The 16,710-nt window shown below is 41.0% G+C and overlaps 1 protein-coding gene across 2 annotated transcripts; it reads left to right on the top strand.

The window, feature by feature from the left end:
• Positions 1-9,574: 9,574 nt before the first annotated feature.
• On the top strand, positions 9,575-16,699 carry LOC139386683 (probable flap endonuclease 1 homolog). 2 transcript variants are annotated; one of them, XM_071132487.1, is made up of 11 exons: positions 9,575-9,763; positions 10,092-10,167; positions 10,486-10,588; positions 11,950-12,004; positions 12,094-12,155; positions 12,292-12,428; positions 14,319-14,379; positions 14,583-14,714; positions 15,001-15,146; positions 15,411-15,555; positions 15,980-16,699. In XM_071132487.1, exons 1-11 carry the CDS (start codon positions 9,682-9,684, stop codon positions 16,034-16,036), a joined length of 1,056 nt encoding a protein of 351 aa, XP_070988588.1. In that variant the 5' UTR covers positions 9,575-9,681; the 3' UTR covers positions 16,037-16,699. The 2 variants fall into 2 exon arrangements, with proteins under 2 accessions (XP_070988588.1, XP_070988589.1); XM_071132488.1 differs by having other exon boundaries at positions 10,092-10,360; positions 15,980-16,694.
• Positions 16,700-16,710: the final 11 nt, after the last annotated feature.

The raw sequence follows: 16,710 nt of genomic DNA, 5'->3' as shown, positions 1-16,710 counted from the left end.
GTATAAATATTATCTCAGACCAATAAGTTTTAATAGAAAGTCAGAAAAAAATAGATGAGCTATTGCTACCATGGAAAGGAAAATACCTGTCTATTTGCAGAAAAATCACCCTGATTAACTGTTTAGTCATCTCACAGTTTAACTATTTTCTTATGGTTTTGCCTACACCTAGCGACAGAGTTTTAAAAAATTATAAGGGCAAAAAATATTCAATTTTATTTGTAATGGCAGTCCAGACAAAATTAAAAGGGCATATTTGTATAATGAATATGAATTCAGAAGGCAGAAATGATTAAATATTAAAGCATTCGACCTCTCACTAAAGGCGTCAGTCATACACAAGTTATACTTAAACCCAAACTGGTTCTCCAGAAAATTAGTAAGAAGAATGTCTCACCCCATGTTCAAGAATGACCTTTTTACCACAATTCAGATTACAACCGCTGACTTTCGGTTATTTGAAAATGAAATCAATATCAAAATAAAACTATTTTTTTAACAAGCCAGAGAAAATTGGCTGCAATTTCAGTTTAATCCACCAGAAAATACAGACCAAAATAATACAACAAAAATTGTGGTTAAACTCAAACTAATTGATAAAAAAAAACGGTATTTTTCAATATTTAAAAAATGAAAAGGTATCATCTTTGTAAATTATATCATAAATAGGACTGGTGGGGTTACAGTTGAAGTCCGAAGTTTACATACACCTTAGCCAAATACATTTAAACTCAGTTTTTCACAATTCCTGACATTTAATCCTAGAAAAAATTCCCTGTCTTAGGTGAGTTAGGATCACCACTTCATTTTAAATGTCAGAATAATAGTAGAGAGAATGATTTATTTCACCTTTTATTTCTTTTATCACATTCCAAGTGGGTCAGAAAATTGCACACACTAGATTAGTATTTGGTAGCACTGCCTTTAAATTGTTTAACTTGGGTCAAATGTTTCGGGTAGCCTTCCACAAGCTTCCTACAATTAGTTGGGTGAATTTTGGCCCATTCCTCCCGACAGAGCTGGTGTAACTGAGTCAGTTTTGTAGGCCTAGTTTTACTGTGGATATAGACACTTTTGTACCTGTTTCCTCCAGCATCTTCACAAGGTCCTTTGCTGTTGTTCTGGGATTGATGTGCACTTTTCGCACCAAAGTACGTTCATCTCTAGGAGACAGAATGCGTCTCCTTCCAGAGCGGTATGACGGCTGTGTGGTCCCATGGTGTTTATACTTGCGTACAATTGTTTGTACAGATGAATGTGGTACCTTCAGGCATTTGGAAATTGCTCCCAAGGATGAACCAGACTTGTGGAGGCCTTCAATTTTTGGCTGATTTGGCTGATTTCTTTTGATTTTCCCATGATGTCAAGCAAAGAGGCACTGAGTTTGAAGGTAGGCCTTGAAATACATCCACAGGTACACCTCCAATTGACTCAGATGATGTCAATTAGCCTATCAGAAGCTTCTAAAGCCATGACATCATTTTCTGGAATTTTCCAAGCTGTTTAAAGGCACAGTCAACTTAGTGTATGTAAACTTCTGACCCACTGGAATTGTGATATAGTGAATTAATTATACGTGAAATAATCTGTCTGTAAACAATTGTTGTAAAAATTTGTTGTGTCATGCACAAAGTAGATGTCCTAACCGATTTGCCAAAACTATAGGTTGTTAACGAGAAATTTGTGGAGTGGTTTAAAAAGAAATTTATGTCTCCAACCTAAGTGTATGTAAACTTCCGACTTCAACTGTATGACAGCATTGCACACTCTTGGCATTCTCTCACCCAGCTTCATGAGGAATGCTTTTCCAACAGTCTTGAAGGAGTTGTTGGCTGCTTTTCCTTCACTCTGCAGTCCAACTCATCCCAAACCATCTCAATTGGGTTGAGGTTGGGGGATTGTGGAGGCCAGGTCATCTCATGCAGCACTCCATTACTCTCCTTGGTAAAATAGACCTTACAAATCAAATAAAATGTTAATGGTCACATACACATGGTTAGCAGATGTTAATGCGAGTGTAGCGAAATGCTTGTGCTTCTAGTTCTAACCATGCAGTAATATCTAACAAGTTATCTAACAATTTCACAACAACTACCTTATACACACAAGTGTAAAGGAATTAATAAGAATATGTACATAAAAATATATGGATGAGTGATGGCCGAACGGCATAAGCAAGTTGCAGATGGTATAGAGTACAGTATATACGTATGAGATTAGTTTTTTATTTATTTTATTTTACCCTTATTTAACTAGGCAAGTCAGTTAAGAACAAATTCTTATTTTCAATGACGGCCTAGGAACAGTGGGTTAACTGCCTGTTCAGGGGCAGAACGACAGATTTGTACCTTGTCAGCTCGGGCAATCGAACTTGCAACCTTTCGGTTACTAGTCCAATGCTCTAACCACTAGCATTGGGCTACCCTGCCGCCTGTAGGGTATGTAAACAAAGTGGCATAGTTTAAAGTGGCTAGTGATACATGTATTACATCAAAAATTGTATTATTAAGAGGCTAGAGATTTGAGTCAGTATGTTGGCACCAGCTACTCAATGTTAGTGATGGCTGTTTAACAGTCTGATGGCATTGAGATATAAGTTTTTTTTCAGTCTCTCGGTCCCAGGTTTGATGCATCTGTACTGACCTCGCCTTCTGGATGATAGTGGGGTGAACAGGCAGTGGCTCGGGTGGTTCTTGTCCTTGATTATATTTTTGGCCTTCCTATGACATTGGGTGGTGTAGGTGTCCTAGAGGGCAGGTAGTTTGCCCCAGGTGATGCGTTGTGCAGACCTCACTACCCTCTGGAGAGCCTTACGGTTGTGGGCGGAGCAGTTGCCGTACCAGGATGCTCTTGATTGTGCATCTGTAGAAGTTTGTGAGTGCTTTTGGTGACAAGCCAAATTTCTTCAGCCTCCTGAGGATGAAGAGGCGCTGCTGCGCCTTCTTCACGATGCTGTCTGTGTGGGTGGACCAATTCAGTTTTGTCTGTGATGTGTACGCCGAGGAACTTAAAACTTACTACCCTCTCCACTACTGTTCCATCGATGTGGATAGGGGGGGGGTGTTCCCTCTGCTGTTTCCTGAAGTCCACAATCATCTCCTTAGTTTTGTTGACGTTGAGTGTGAGGTTATTTTCCTGACACCACACTCCGAGGGCCCTCACCTCCTCCCTGTAGGCCGTCTCGTCGTTGTTGGTAATCAAGCCTACCACTGTTGTGTCGTCTGCAAACTTGATGATTGAGTTGGAGGCGTGCGTGGCCACACAGTCATGGGTGAAAAGGAAGTACAGTAGAGGGCTCAGAACGCACCCTTGTGGGGAGACCCAGGGTCTCGAGCTTGATGACGAGTTTGGAGGGTACTATGGCGTTAAATGCTGAGCTGTAGTCGATGAACAGCATTCTCACATAGGTATTCCTCTTGTCCAGATGGGATAGGGCAGTGTGCAGTGTGGTTGAGATTGCATCGTCTGTGGACCAGAAGTGAGTGCTACGGGGCGATAGTCATTTAATTCCGTTACTTTAGCTTTCTTGGTAACAGGAACAATGGTGCTCCTCTTGAAGCATGTGGGAACAGCAGACTGGGATAAGGATTGATTGAATATGTCCATAAACACAACAGCCAGCTTGTCTGCGCATGCTCTGAGGACGCTGCTAACGATGTCATCTGGACTGGCAGCCTTGCGAGGGTTAACACGTTTAAATGTTTTACTCACATTGGCTGCGTTGAAGGAGAGTCCGCAGGTTTTGGTAGCGGGCCGTGTCGGTGGCACTGTATTGTCCTCAAAGCGAGCAAAGAAGCTGTTTAGTTTGTCTGGGAGCAAGGCATCGGGGTCCGCAACGGGGCTGGTTTTCTTTTTGTAGTCGTGATTGACTGTAGACCCTGCCACATACCTCTCGTGTCTGAGCCATTGAATTGTGACTCTACTTTATCTCTATACTGACGCTTAGCTTGCTTGATTGCCTTGCAGAGAGAATAGCTACATTGTTTGTATTCGGTCATGTTTCCGGTTGTCTTTCCCTGAATAAAAGCAGTGGTTCACGCTTTCAGTTTTGCGTGAATGTTACCATCAATCCACAGTTTCCGGTTGGGGAAGGTTTTAATAGTCGCCGTGGTTACAACATCACTGATGCACTTGCTAATAAACTCACTCACCGAGGCAGCGTATTCATCAATGTTGTTGTTCGACGCTATCCGGAACATATCCCAGTCCACGTGATCGAAGCAATCTTGAAGCGTGGAATCAGATTGGTCGGACCAGCATTGAACAGACCTGAGCACAGGCGTTTCCTGTTTTAGTTTCGGTCTATAGGCTGGGAGCAACAAAATGGAGTCATGGTCAGATTTGTATGCCTTGCAGAAATTAGAGTAACAATGATCCAGGATTTTCCCAGCATTCCATATGCTGATAATATTTAGGGAGCCTTGTTTTCAGATTAGCCTTGTTAAAATCTCCAGCTACAATAAATGCAGCCTCGGGATATGTGGTTTCTTTCAGGGCTGTCAAGGTGTCTGCTTGGGGGGGATATACATGACTGTGATTATAATCGAAGATTATTCTCATGGTAGATAATGCGGTCGGCATTTGATTGTAAGGAATTCTAGGTCAGGTGAACAAAAGGACTTGAGTTCATGTATGTTGTTGTCACGCGGGACTAGGTGGGTGCAGGAATCAGACGCAGAGAGAGAGAGTAACTGAGTTGAAGTGCTTTACTTTTGCACACCAAAATAATAAGCCCAACAAAATACAGGGCGCAAGACACTATACAAGACAACCCACAAACCACAGGGTGTCAAGTAAAGAAAAGAAAATACACCACTACCTAACATGCACACACGTAACATTAAGACAATCCCGCACGAAACAAGGGCGGGTCAAACTACTACAAATAGGGAAGCTAATTAAACCAAAATACAAACAGGTGAAACTAATAAGACAAAACCAACAGACAAACGAAAAAGGGATCGGTAGCGGCTAGTAGAACGGCGACGACGACCGCCGAGCACCACCCGAACAGGCAGGGGAGCCAACTTCGGCGGAAGTCGTGACAGTTGTTATGATCACACCACGACTCGTGGGTGGCATACACCCGCGCCCTTCTTCTTACCAGAGTTATGTTTGTTTCTGTCGGCGAGATGCATGAAGAAACCAGGTGGCTGTACCGATCTGATAATGTATCCCGAGTGAGCCATGTTTCCATAAAACAGAGAATGTTGCAATCTCTGATGTCTCTCTGGAAGGCAACCCATGCTCAGATTTCATCTACCTTGTTGTCAAGAGACTGGACATTGGCGTACTCAGGAGCGGTGGGCGATGTGCCCGTCTACGGAGCCTGACCAGAAGACAGAAAAGGTCTGACCCTTCTGCGGCACCATTGTTTTGGGTCGCCTGCTGGGATCCAATACATTGTACTGAGTGGTGGACCAAACAGAGGATCCGCTTCGGGAAAGTCGTATTCCTGGTCATGATGTTGGTAAGTGGACGTTGCTCTTATATCCAATAGTTCCTCCTGGATGTATGTAATAAGACTTAATATTTCCTGGGGTAACAGTGTAAGAAATAATACATAAAAAAAAAAAAAATACTGCATAGTTTCCTAAGAACGCTAAGCGAGGCGGCCATCTCTGTCGACACCGGAGGTGTGTTTTTGTTCATTGTCCTGTTGAAAAACAAATGATAGTCCCAATAAGCGCGAACCAGATGGGATGGTGATTCGCTGCAGAATGCTATGGTAGCCATGCTGGTTAAGTGTGCCTTGAATTCTTATTAAATCACAGACAGTGTCACCAGCAAAGCACCCCCACACCATCACACCTCCTCCTCCATACTTCACGGTGGGAACCACACATGCAGAGATCACCCGTTCACCTACTCTGCATCTCACAAAGACAAGGCGGTTGGACCTGAAAACCTCAAATGTGGACTAATCAGACAAAGGACAGATTTCCACCGGTCTAATGTCCATTGCTTGTGTTTCTTGAACCAAGCAAGTCTCTTATTTTTATTGGTGTCCTAAAGCAATGGTTTATTTGCAGCAATTCGACCATGAAGGCCTGATTCATGCAGTCTCCTCTGAACAGTTCATGTTGAGATTCATCTGTAACATGAACTCTGTGAAGCATTTATTTGGGCTTCAATCTGATGTGCAGTTAACTCTAATGAACTTATCCTCTGCAGCAGAGGTCACTGGGTCTTCCTTTCCTGTGGCAGTCCTCATGAGAGACAGTTTCATCCTAGCGCTTGATGGTTTGTGCAACTGCAGTTGAAGAAACTTTCAAAGTTCTTGAAATGTTCCTGATTGACTGACCTTCATGTCTTAAAAACGTCTTAAGGCTTGGTGGGACCCTAGCGCCCCATCTCGACAACATCCGGTGAAATTGCAGAGGACAAAATTCAAAAAACAAAAATCGTAATATTAAACATTCATGAAAATACAAGTGTCATACATCATTTAAAAGCTTACCTTCTTGTTAATCCAGCTGCTTTGTCAGATTTTAAAAGGCTTTACGGCGAAAGCATACCATGCGATTATCTGAGGACAGCGCCCTACATACAAAAGCATTAAAAACATTTTCCAAACCAGCACAGGTGTCACAAAAGTCAGAAATAGCGATAACATAAATCACTTACCTTTGAAAATCTTCCTCTGTTTGCAATCCCAAGGGTCCCAGCTACACAACAAATGGTTGTTTTGTTCGATAAAGTCCTTCTTTATATCCCAAAAAAGTCAGTTTAGTTGGCGCGCTTGATTCAGCAATACACCCGTTCCACTAGTTCAACATGTATACAAAGGAATCCCAAAAGATACCAATAAACTTTGTCCAAACAAGTCAAACAACATTTCTGATCAATCCTCAGGTACCCTAATATGTAAATAAACTATACAATTTAAGACGGAATGTAATATGTTAAATAAATATAAATAGATAAATAACGATGTGTGCGCCCTCATACACGCACTCCACAAGACTCCAGTCAAAATGAGAGCCACCTTGAAAAACTACTAATTCATTTTTCAAAAATCAAGCCTGAAACACTTTCTAAAGACTGTTGACATCTAGTGGAAGCCATAGGAACTGCAATATGGGAGGATTTCCTTTGAATTTCCCATAAACAAGCATTTCAATGGGTGACCTCAAAAACAAAATTCTGGATGGATTATCCTCGGGTTTTCGCCTGCCATATCAGTTCTGAAATACTCACAGACATTATTTTAACAGTTTTAGAAACTTCACATTGTTTCATATCCAATACTACCAATTATATGCCTAACCCAGCTGGGCCTGAGTAACAGGCGGTTTACTTTGGGCACGTCAGTCATCCGAACTTCCGAATACTGCCTCTTAGCCTTTTTAAAGTAATGATGGACTGTCATTTCTCTTTGCTTATTTGAGCTGTTCTTGCCATAATATGGACTTTGTCTTTAACCAAATAGGGATTTCTTCTGTATGCCACCCCTACCTTGTCACAACATAACTGATTGGCTCAAACGCACTAAGAAGGAAAGAAATTCCACATATTAACTTTTAACAAGGCGCACCTGTTAATTGAAATACATTCCAGGTGACTCTCAACTCTTGAAGCTGGTTGAGAGAAAGCCAAGAGTGTGCAAAGTTGTCATAAAGGCAAAGAGTGGCTACTTTGAAGAATCTCAAATATATTTTGATTTGTTTAACACTTTTTTGGTTACAACATGATTCCATATTTGTTATTTCATAGTTTTTATGTCTTCACTACTATTCAACAATGTAGAAAATAGTAAAAATAAAGAAAAACCCTTGAATGAGTAGGTGCTTCCAAACTTTGTCTGGTACTGTATATCAAATCAAATCAAATTTGATTTGTCTCATGCGCCAAATACAACAGGTGTAGAACTTACAGTGAAATGTTTATTTACAAGCCCTAACCAACTATAAAATGTAAAAAAAATTAAATTAAATAAAAAAAATACTTGAAAAAAAGAAAGAAATGAAAGTAACAAATAATTAAAAGGAAGCAGTAAAATAACAATAGTGAGGCTATATACAGGGGGTACCGGTTCAGAGTAAATGTGCTGGGGCACAGGTTAGTTGAGGTAATTGAGGTAATATGTACATGTAGGTAGAGTTATTAAAATGACTATGCATAGATAATAACAGAGTAAAACATTTTGGCCATTAATTAGAACATAAAATTGATCAGAAATACAGTGTAGACATTGTTAATGTTGTAAATGACTATTGTAGTTGGAAACGGCTGATTTTTAACAGAATATCTACATAGGCGTACAGAGACCCATTATCAGCAACCATCACTCCTGTGTTCCAATGGCACGTTGTGTCAGCTAATCCAAGTTTATCATTTTAAAAGGCTAACTGATCATTTGAAAACCCTTTTGCAATTGTTAGAACAGCTGAAAACTGTTGTTATAATTAAAGAAGCAATAAACCTGGCCTTCTTTAGACTAGCTGAGTATCTGGAGCATCAGCATTTGTGGGTTCGATTACAGGCTCAAAATGCACAGAAACAAAGAACTTTCTTCTGAAACTCGTCAGTCTATTCTTGTCCTGGAAAATGAAGTCCAAGCAATTGCCAAGAAACTGAAGATCTCGTACAACGCTGTGTGACATTGGAACACAGGAGTGATGGTTGCTGATAATGGGTTTCTGTACGCCTATGTAGATATTCCATAAAAAAATCTGCCGTTTTTACAATAGTAATTTACAACATTAACAATGTCTACACTGTATTTCTGATCAATTTGATGTTATTTTAATTGACAAAAAAATGTTGCTTTTCTTTCAAAAAGGACATTTCTAAGTGACCCCAAACTTTTCAAGTTCATGAGGAAATCAGGAAATTGAAATAAATTCATTAGGCCCTACTCTATGAATTTCACATGACTGGGAACACAGATAAGCATCCCTTGGTCACAGATTCCTTTAAAAAAAATGAGTCTCATAATGGGCCTCAGGATCTCGTCACGTTATTTCTGTCCATTCAAATTGCCATCGATAAAATGCAATTGTGTTTGTTGTCCCGACTGCCACCAACATCAGCAAACCGCTCACCCACACGACACCATACACGTGGTCTGCGGTTGTGAGGCCGGTTGGACGTACTGCCAAATTCTCGACATTGTGGGCTTGTGTCTGGTGGACATTTATGCAGTCAGCATGCCAATTGCATGCTCCCTCAAAACTTGAGACATTTGTGGCATTGTGATGTGTGACAAAACAGCACATTTTAGAGTGGCCTTTTGTTGTCCCCAGGACAAGGTGCACCTGCGTAATATCATGCTGTTTAATCAGCTTCTTAATATGCCAGAACTGTCAGGTAGATGGATTCGTGTGGAAAAGGAGAAATGCTCACTAACAGGGATGTAAACATAAGCTTTTTGTGCATATGGAACATTTCTGGGATCGTATATTTCATATCAGGAAAGATGGGACCATACTTTACATGTTGCGTTTATATTTTTGTTCACTGTATATCAATGGATTGTTTGTAAATTGTTTACTGTAAGAAATTACGGGTGGCTTTTTAAGGTATAGTCTCTTACTGTGCTCTCTCCATTTGTTTGATCCCTCCTGCCCCTATTGGTAGATTCGTGTAGCAACAACAAAGCAGGCTTCCGGGTGCACAGCATCACCAAAACTGTGTATCTAATTTGTTGGCTTTATAACTAACTGTCAGACAAGCACAATGGGTATTACAAAACTGGCAGATTTGATTCGTAGCGATGCACCTGGTGCCATTTCTTACAAAGAGATCTGCGACTACACAGGTAAGTTTGCATGCTTAGCTACTTAAGGCTAACGTTAGCTAGCTAGCATGCAGTTTGCTACTAGTATCAACATTGACCTCCTTCGTATGCTCTTTATCTCATCCTAGCATGTATAATGTTATGGAGCATCAGTGTGCCCCACCCAATAATTGACATGACGTCTCCCCAACATTGACTCTACCAGACAGGGCAGGCATTATTCACGTTATCAAAGTAGCTTGGTCAAGTTTAATCCAGTACTAGAAATGGGCACAATTGGATGTTTCCTACTCATTGAGTTCACTCAAAGATTTTACAAATGCAGTCATTTGTTTTGTCTCAATTTTAGGAAAGGTCATTGCGTTGGACACCTCCATTGTTCTGAACCAGTTCCGCACTGCAGTACCAAATCTTCGGTTACTGGGGTGAGCTGTCATTTCTAACTTCTAAATTGAGAAGCTTACCCAACCGTTGGCATTGTTGACCGCACCTCAAATGTGGCTTCTTCCTCCTTCATCGGCACTGATCTAAAATCACAGGATAGGGGAAAGCAGATGGCGAATGTCTACCAGTTATTTACTGTCATCTGTCCAATTCTTTCCAGCCAATGCAGATGAAGTAAGTAGCTAGAGGAAGAGAGGGAGTCACTTTAGACTATTGGGATGTGTAGACCTGTGTAAACTAACTCTGAATTCTGGGCCATGTTTCTGTTTCTAACCCATGTTCCCATCCTTTCACTCTAGTCCCTTGACAGGTTTGTTCTTTCGAACGCTAACCTTCCTGGAGCATGACATCAAACCATTGTTTGTGTTCGATGGGAAGCCTCCTGGAGAGAAAAGGGCTGTGGTTAGTGGTGCTCTTAGAATTACAGCTGAGACCATAGATACCTACGGTGCCTTCAGAAAGTATTCATACCCCTTGACTTTTCCCCCATTTTGTTGTTAGAGCCTGAATTCAAAATGGATTAAATTGAGATTTGTTTGTCACTGGCCTACACACAATACCCCATAAGGTTAAAAAAAATGTTTTAAAAAAAATCCAAATTAATAAAAAATGAAAGCTGAAATGTCTTGTGATTACACTTTGGATGGTGTAGTCATCCCAGTCACTGCAAAGATACAGGCATCCTTCCTAGCTCAGTTGCCAGAAAATGCTCAGGGATTTCACCACGAGATCAATGGTGACTTTTAAACAGTTACAGAGTTTAATGGCTGTGTTAGAAGAAAACTTAGGATGGATCAACAACATTGTAGTTACTCTAAAATACTAACTTAATTGTCAGAGTGGGAAGCTCGGAATAAAAATATTCCAAAATATGCATCCTGTTTACGACAAGACACTAAAGTAATGCTGCAAAGAACGTGGCGAAGCAATTCACCTTTTGTCCTGTATAGAAGGTGTTGTGTTTGGGGCAAATCCAATACAGCACATTACTGAGTACCACTCTCCAAATTTTCAAAGATAATGGTGGCTGCATCATGTTATGGGTATGCTTGTAATCGTTAAGGACTGGGGAGTTTTTCAGGATAAAAAAACAAACTGAATGGAGCTAAGCACAGCCAACATCCTAGAGGAAAACCTGGTTTAGTCTGCTTTCCACCAGACACTGGGAGATTAATTCACCTTTCAGCAGGATAATAACCTACAACACCAGGCCAAATCTACACTGGAACTGCTTACCAAGAAGACAGTTAATGTTACTGAGTGGCCGAGTTACAATTTTGACTTAAATCTACTTAAATATATGGCATGACCTGAAAATGGTTGTCTAGCAATAATTACCAACCCATTTGATAGAGCTTGAAGAATTTTTTAAATAATAATGGCAAATGTTGCACAATTCAGGTGTGGAAAGTTCTGAGACGTACCCAGAAAGACTCACAGTTGTAATCACTGGTAAAGGTGCTTCTACAGAGTATTGACTCAGTGGTGTCATTTTCAAAAAATTTGCTGGCATTTCGAAAAACATGTTTTCCCTTTGTCATTATGGGGTATTGGGTGAGGAAAAAAATATATTTAATCAATTTCTGGCTGTGACAACAAAATGTGGAATAAGTCAAGGGCTATGAATACTTTCTGAAGGCACTGTACCTCAAAAAATTATACCCTCACAAGTAGTGCACTACACTAAATAGGGAATAGGGTACAATTTGCTACAGTCCATGTCAATACGATTTAATTTAATTGTATTCTCTGTTTTCTTTCAGTTGGAGAAGAGGGCACAGGTTGCAGGCTGGAGCTCCCCCAGTCATTCAGGAGCAGGTAAGAGAAACATTGGAATTCAATCACAGCGCATACCAGTTTTCCATCTTCCTGTATTTTACTTTTGACCTCTCTGTGGGCACCTGTAGTGTCCCCTCAGACACGGGACTGTCTCCACCTTCTGAAGCTTATGGGTGTGCCCATCATCCAGGTCAGTGTGCGAGTGCTCTATGTAGCATGCTAACCCTGAACACATACCCTAATTATACCAAGTTGTCTTGAACAAAAACCAACCACCATAACCATAACATATGAACCCTCTCCTTCCACTCTCTTGCTCTCTCCAGGCTCCAGGAGATGGCGAGGCACTATGTGCCCACCTGGTGAAACAGGGCACAGTAGACGCGGTAGCATCAGAAGACATGGACACTTTGCCCTTTGGTGGAAACATTCTGATCCGCCAGCTCAATGCCAAGAAAAACAGGTGAGAGTGCACCTTTGAGTCCATAACCATGTCTATACAGCCTGGTCTCATAGACTAGACGTAATATAGTAAATGTACTTCAGGGACACTCAAATTAGTATGATATGTTAGGTTTGGTATTTCTTTTACCTTTTTTTAACTAAGAAAGTAAGTAAATAACAAATTCTTATTTTCAATGATGGTCTAGGTACAGTGGGTTAACTGCCTTGTTCAGGGGCAGAAAGACAGATTTTTACCTTGTCAGCTCGGGGATTAGATCTTGCAACCTTTCTGCTACTAGTCCAACACTCTAACCACTAAGCTACCTGCCGCCCCAGTGGTTACATAAGACAATGATTTGGTATGGGTGAGTGTATAACATGAATGTCTAGCAACCCAAATAACACGAATGTCAAGAAACTACAAGGTTGCATGTTCGAATCTCATCACATTTTAGCTAATTATCAACGTTGTAACTACTTACTACTTTTTAGCTACTTTGCAACTACTTAGCATGCTAGCTAACAATTCCCCTAAACCTAACTTTAACCCTTTAACATCACTCATAAAAAGCTCAAGACACCAGCAGGATAGTGAAACGTTTGCCTGCCGACAGTACTTAGCACCTCTGAACAGGGGGTCTGCAGTCAATGTCTTTTTTATTCACACAGCAAAGACCTTGGAAGTCGTCAGGCCTTGTTAAAATACTCCAAACCAGAATGTGGCAGTTGCGTTGTTTGGCTTTGCATATCTGTGCATATTACTTATGGTCTACATTCCAAGCTGTCAAATCGAATAGGTCGCATACACATATTTAGAAGTTGTTATACATGTGTAGCGAATTGGATGGAGACATGGACACTGGCTAATGTTGCTATTTTATAGAAAGCCCTTGTTGATACTAACCAGATGACCACAGCTAGATAACTACCTAGCAAGATGACGAAGAAACAATTTAATTCACTCTCCATAATCCCATACTGTCAGTGCCAGCCCATAGCCAAATGTTTAGCTAGCTAGCTAAAGTTAGCATATTTGCTAGCTAGAGCAACATAGCCAGCTAAGGACACTGCACTAACTCAGTAGCTAACACAGGCAGCTGTTTAATGGAAACTAGCAAATCCATTGTGATTGAATTATAATGCCAATACTAGCTACAGTGGTTAGATAGTTTGGAGGAAGTGTTTAGTGTTGTGTGTATTGCATCTGTGCACTTAGCTAGCTACTATTCAATAGCCAACATTGCATATGAAGTGTTGGCTCCCCCACGTGGGGGTTCGTGCTCTCTGATTGGCTCAAAGTGAAGTAGTTGGCCACTGACACGAGCATTAGGGTCTGGGTCGCTACCGGGTCTGCAAGCAGCGAGTACTGCTTTTGTTCTAGCAAGAGAAGGAACACTCCCACTGTGATAAATACCTATCGGCACAGAGATTGTTGGTGTGTTTCATGCATAACATTGACCCTAACCTTAACCCCTAACACGTAGGTTAGCTAACGTTAGCCACCTAGCTAATGTTAGCCACAATAAATTGGAAAAAAAAACAACATATCATACGTTTTTGAGAATTCGTAGCATGATGTACTAATTGTGATTCACAACATATTGTACAAATTGCAATTCATAACATATCATATGAATTGTAATTTGTTACAAATCATACAAAATAGATAATGGACATCTACAAAGTAATACATATCATATGAAACATATCATACTAATTGAAGTGTACAGGATTTATGTTTCATATATTTACAGTTTGTTTATACTGCTGTGGTTTCCCCCAATAGAAAAGGTTTTAGGCCATGGTTACTTCTAAGCACTTTGTGGCAAAGTATTAGCAAAAAAAAAATGTTGTAATTGTAATGACCAGTTCTCTGGGTCTCTAAATCGAATGATTCTTCTCCTCGCAGCGAAGTCATTGAGTACTCTCTGCCCAAGCTGCTAGACATTTTGAAGATAACACATGATGAGGTAAGATACCTCCTCCACCCAAAGCATTTGTATTGAATGAGGCAAAGGCCTTCATTACATGTTCATAGGCATCATGTGTACAAGCATACTACATTCTTGTAAGGCATAAACATCATGTACCTTTCTCTCAAGTGTAATCTCTCAACTGTCTCTCAATCCTCAAAATGCTAACACCCCTTGTCTTTCCTCCTAATGTATGTCAGTTTGTGGACCTGTGTATCTTGTTGGGCTGTGACTACTGTGACAAAATCACAGGCCTTGGACCTAAGAGAGCTCTGACTCTGATCCAGCAGCACCGGAACATAGAGAACGTGGTGCTGAACATCAACAGAAAGGTACATGTTCCCTCCCTGACAACTGTTCATATTACTGCAATGCAATTGTCTTGGAGATTTTGGTTCCAATGTGTTTGCTGAAGTCTTATCTATAAGTCTGGATAAAATATACTAGTAAACCAAGAAAATATTAAATTATCTATGTCATTTGTTACCACTCCACATATGAATAACATATATGAACGAATGATTATTTCATTTTTCATCTCAGACCTCACCTTCTATGCTATGTTCCTGTCCATGTAATTAGACTAACACCCAACCCCTTTTCTCCCTCCTCCTTCAGACCCACCCTGTCCCACTGTTCTGGCAGTATCAGGATGCCCGCAAGCTGTTTTTGGATGCCCCCCTGACCGAGCTCCCGAACCTGGTCTGGACTGAGCCAGATGAGGAGGCCCTGGTCCACTTTCTGTGCCATGAGAAACACGTCAAGTACTGTTCTGGTCCTGTATGACCGACCACCTTTGGAATTAGACCAGGGGCCATATGTATCAAGCATCTCAGAGTAGGATCAGGTTCCCCTTGACCATGTAATCTTATTAATTGTGTTCGAAAAAGTCAAACTGAGGCGCTTGATATATGAGACCCCTGGTGTGCACAAATCGAGTCCTCTATATCTGCAGTGCATGGTTGTTTTATGTCCTTGCCCAGTAATCTAAAACGGAATTATTCCATATATGTGTGTGTGTTATGTAGGGAGCAAAGAGTACGAGGTCGAATGCAGAAGTTCAGTGAGAAGCGTGAACGCCTGAGGAAGGAGAGGGAGGAGGACAAGGCAGCAGGACAGAGCCGACAAACTCGCATGGAGGACTTCTTCCGTGTTACACGGAAAAGGCAACAGGTAATATAACCCCACTATGACACTTATGACACCTCACCATTTTATGGTGGGAGTACCTGCTAAACTCTATATCTCAAGGCCCAGAGCCTGGTATAGAGATGGCTATATATCAGACTTTATTAGCCTGTTCATTGATGCCAAATGTTTCATATCTACGGTATTTATGGCTTTGGAGATCCCCATACTGTATCAACCCTTTACATTGGTCCACTATATCCAATACAGCTAAGGTTAACTTGTCACATTGTTGTAACAATGTCACATTGTTGCCTTGCCTTGTTTGGCAATATAACATTTCATGATTACAGGTTAGCTAAAGCAGAAACAGACTGGAATCTAGACTAAAGGGATGTGACACTTAAATTAGCCTGTGTATTTCTGGTATGTATTCAGTTAGTGTGTTGTGCCTTATCTCCACTTGTAGCCGTCTGAAACTGGGGATTCCATTGGCACCAAAGAAAAGAGAGCGAGGCCAAAGTGACACTGCCCTCCGACGGAGTCTGGTGGTACTGCAAATGCATCCTTACCAACCAGCTGTCTGACAGTTAAAAGGATGTGCTTGTTCATGAGGGTCTACCTGAGAAAGGAGCTGTGCAGATCAACTGATCTATACATTTCATTAACTTCTTAACGATTGAGCATAAACCAATTCTTATTATGTAAAGATTTGTGACAGCAAGTACCTCGGGGTCGTGTTCATTAGGCACCACCTTGAAACAGGGGGCAGACTACCTGGGCATATCCAATAAGTAATGCTCATATTCGTTTTCTGTTTTAAAAACGTGCCCCTAATGAACATGACCAGGGCAACTCCTAGGGAGCAAGTAAACAGGATGAGCAGAGGCGGAGACTCATTGGCGAGAACAGTGCAACCACTGTCTGTGGGGCCTTGGCTTGCTTGTTCCCTCATCCAAAACAGGAGCCGATTGATTTCTATGGAGGAAGGTCAGATGGGCTCATGGCTTATTTGGTGGACACCTGCTACCCTCAACAGTGCCAAATTTGAGGCAAAGGACTTTCTTATCTTGATAAACATGATCATGTCAAAGTAGAGACCAAAATATGATAATCTCTTGTATCTGTGTTTTTACACAAGATGTCAGTATGATGGTATTTACTATTAAACTTGTATTCATCAATGTAATTTGTTGTCGA

Source organism: Oncorhynchus clarkii, chromosome 28 (genome assembly GCF_045791955.1).
Source record: "Oncorhynchus clarkii lewisi isolate Uvic-CL-2024 chromosome 28, UVic_Ocla_1.0, whole genome shotgun sequence".
NCBI lineage: Eukaryota > Metazoa > Chordata > Actinopteri > Salmoniformes > Salmonidae > Oncorhynchus > Oncorhynchus clarkii.
Note: the sequence above shows the minus strand (reverse complement) of the source record. Positions and strands in the feature narration are given on the sequence as shown.

What these genes read in the sequence shown, in the direction of transcription:
- LOC139386683 (XM_071132487.1), top strand. Translation starts at nt 9,682, where the DNA reads ATGGGTATTACAAAACTGGCAGATTTGATTCGTAGCGATGCACCTGGT. An exon ending in TGGGTGTGCCCATCATCCAG is followed by an intron (nt 12,156 to 12,291) that starts GTCAGTGTGCGA and finishes TGCTCTCTCCAG; the next exon opens with GCTCCAGGAGATGGCGAGGC. An exon ending in TGCCATGAGAAACACGTCAA is followed by an intron (nt 15,147 to 15,410) that starts GTACTGTTCTGG and finishes TGTGTTATGTAG; the next exon opens with GGAGCAAAGAGTACGAGGTC.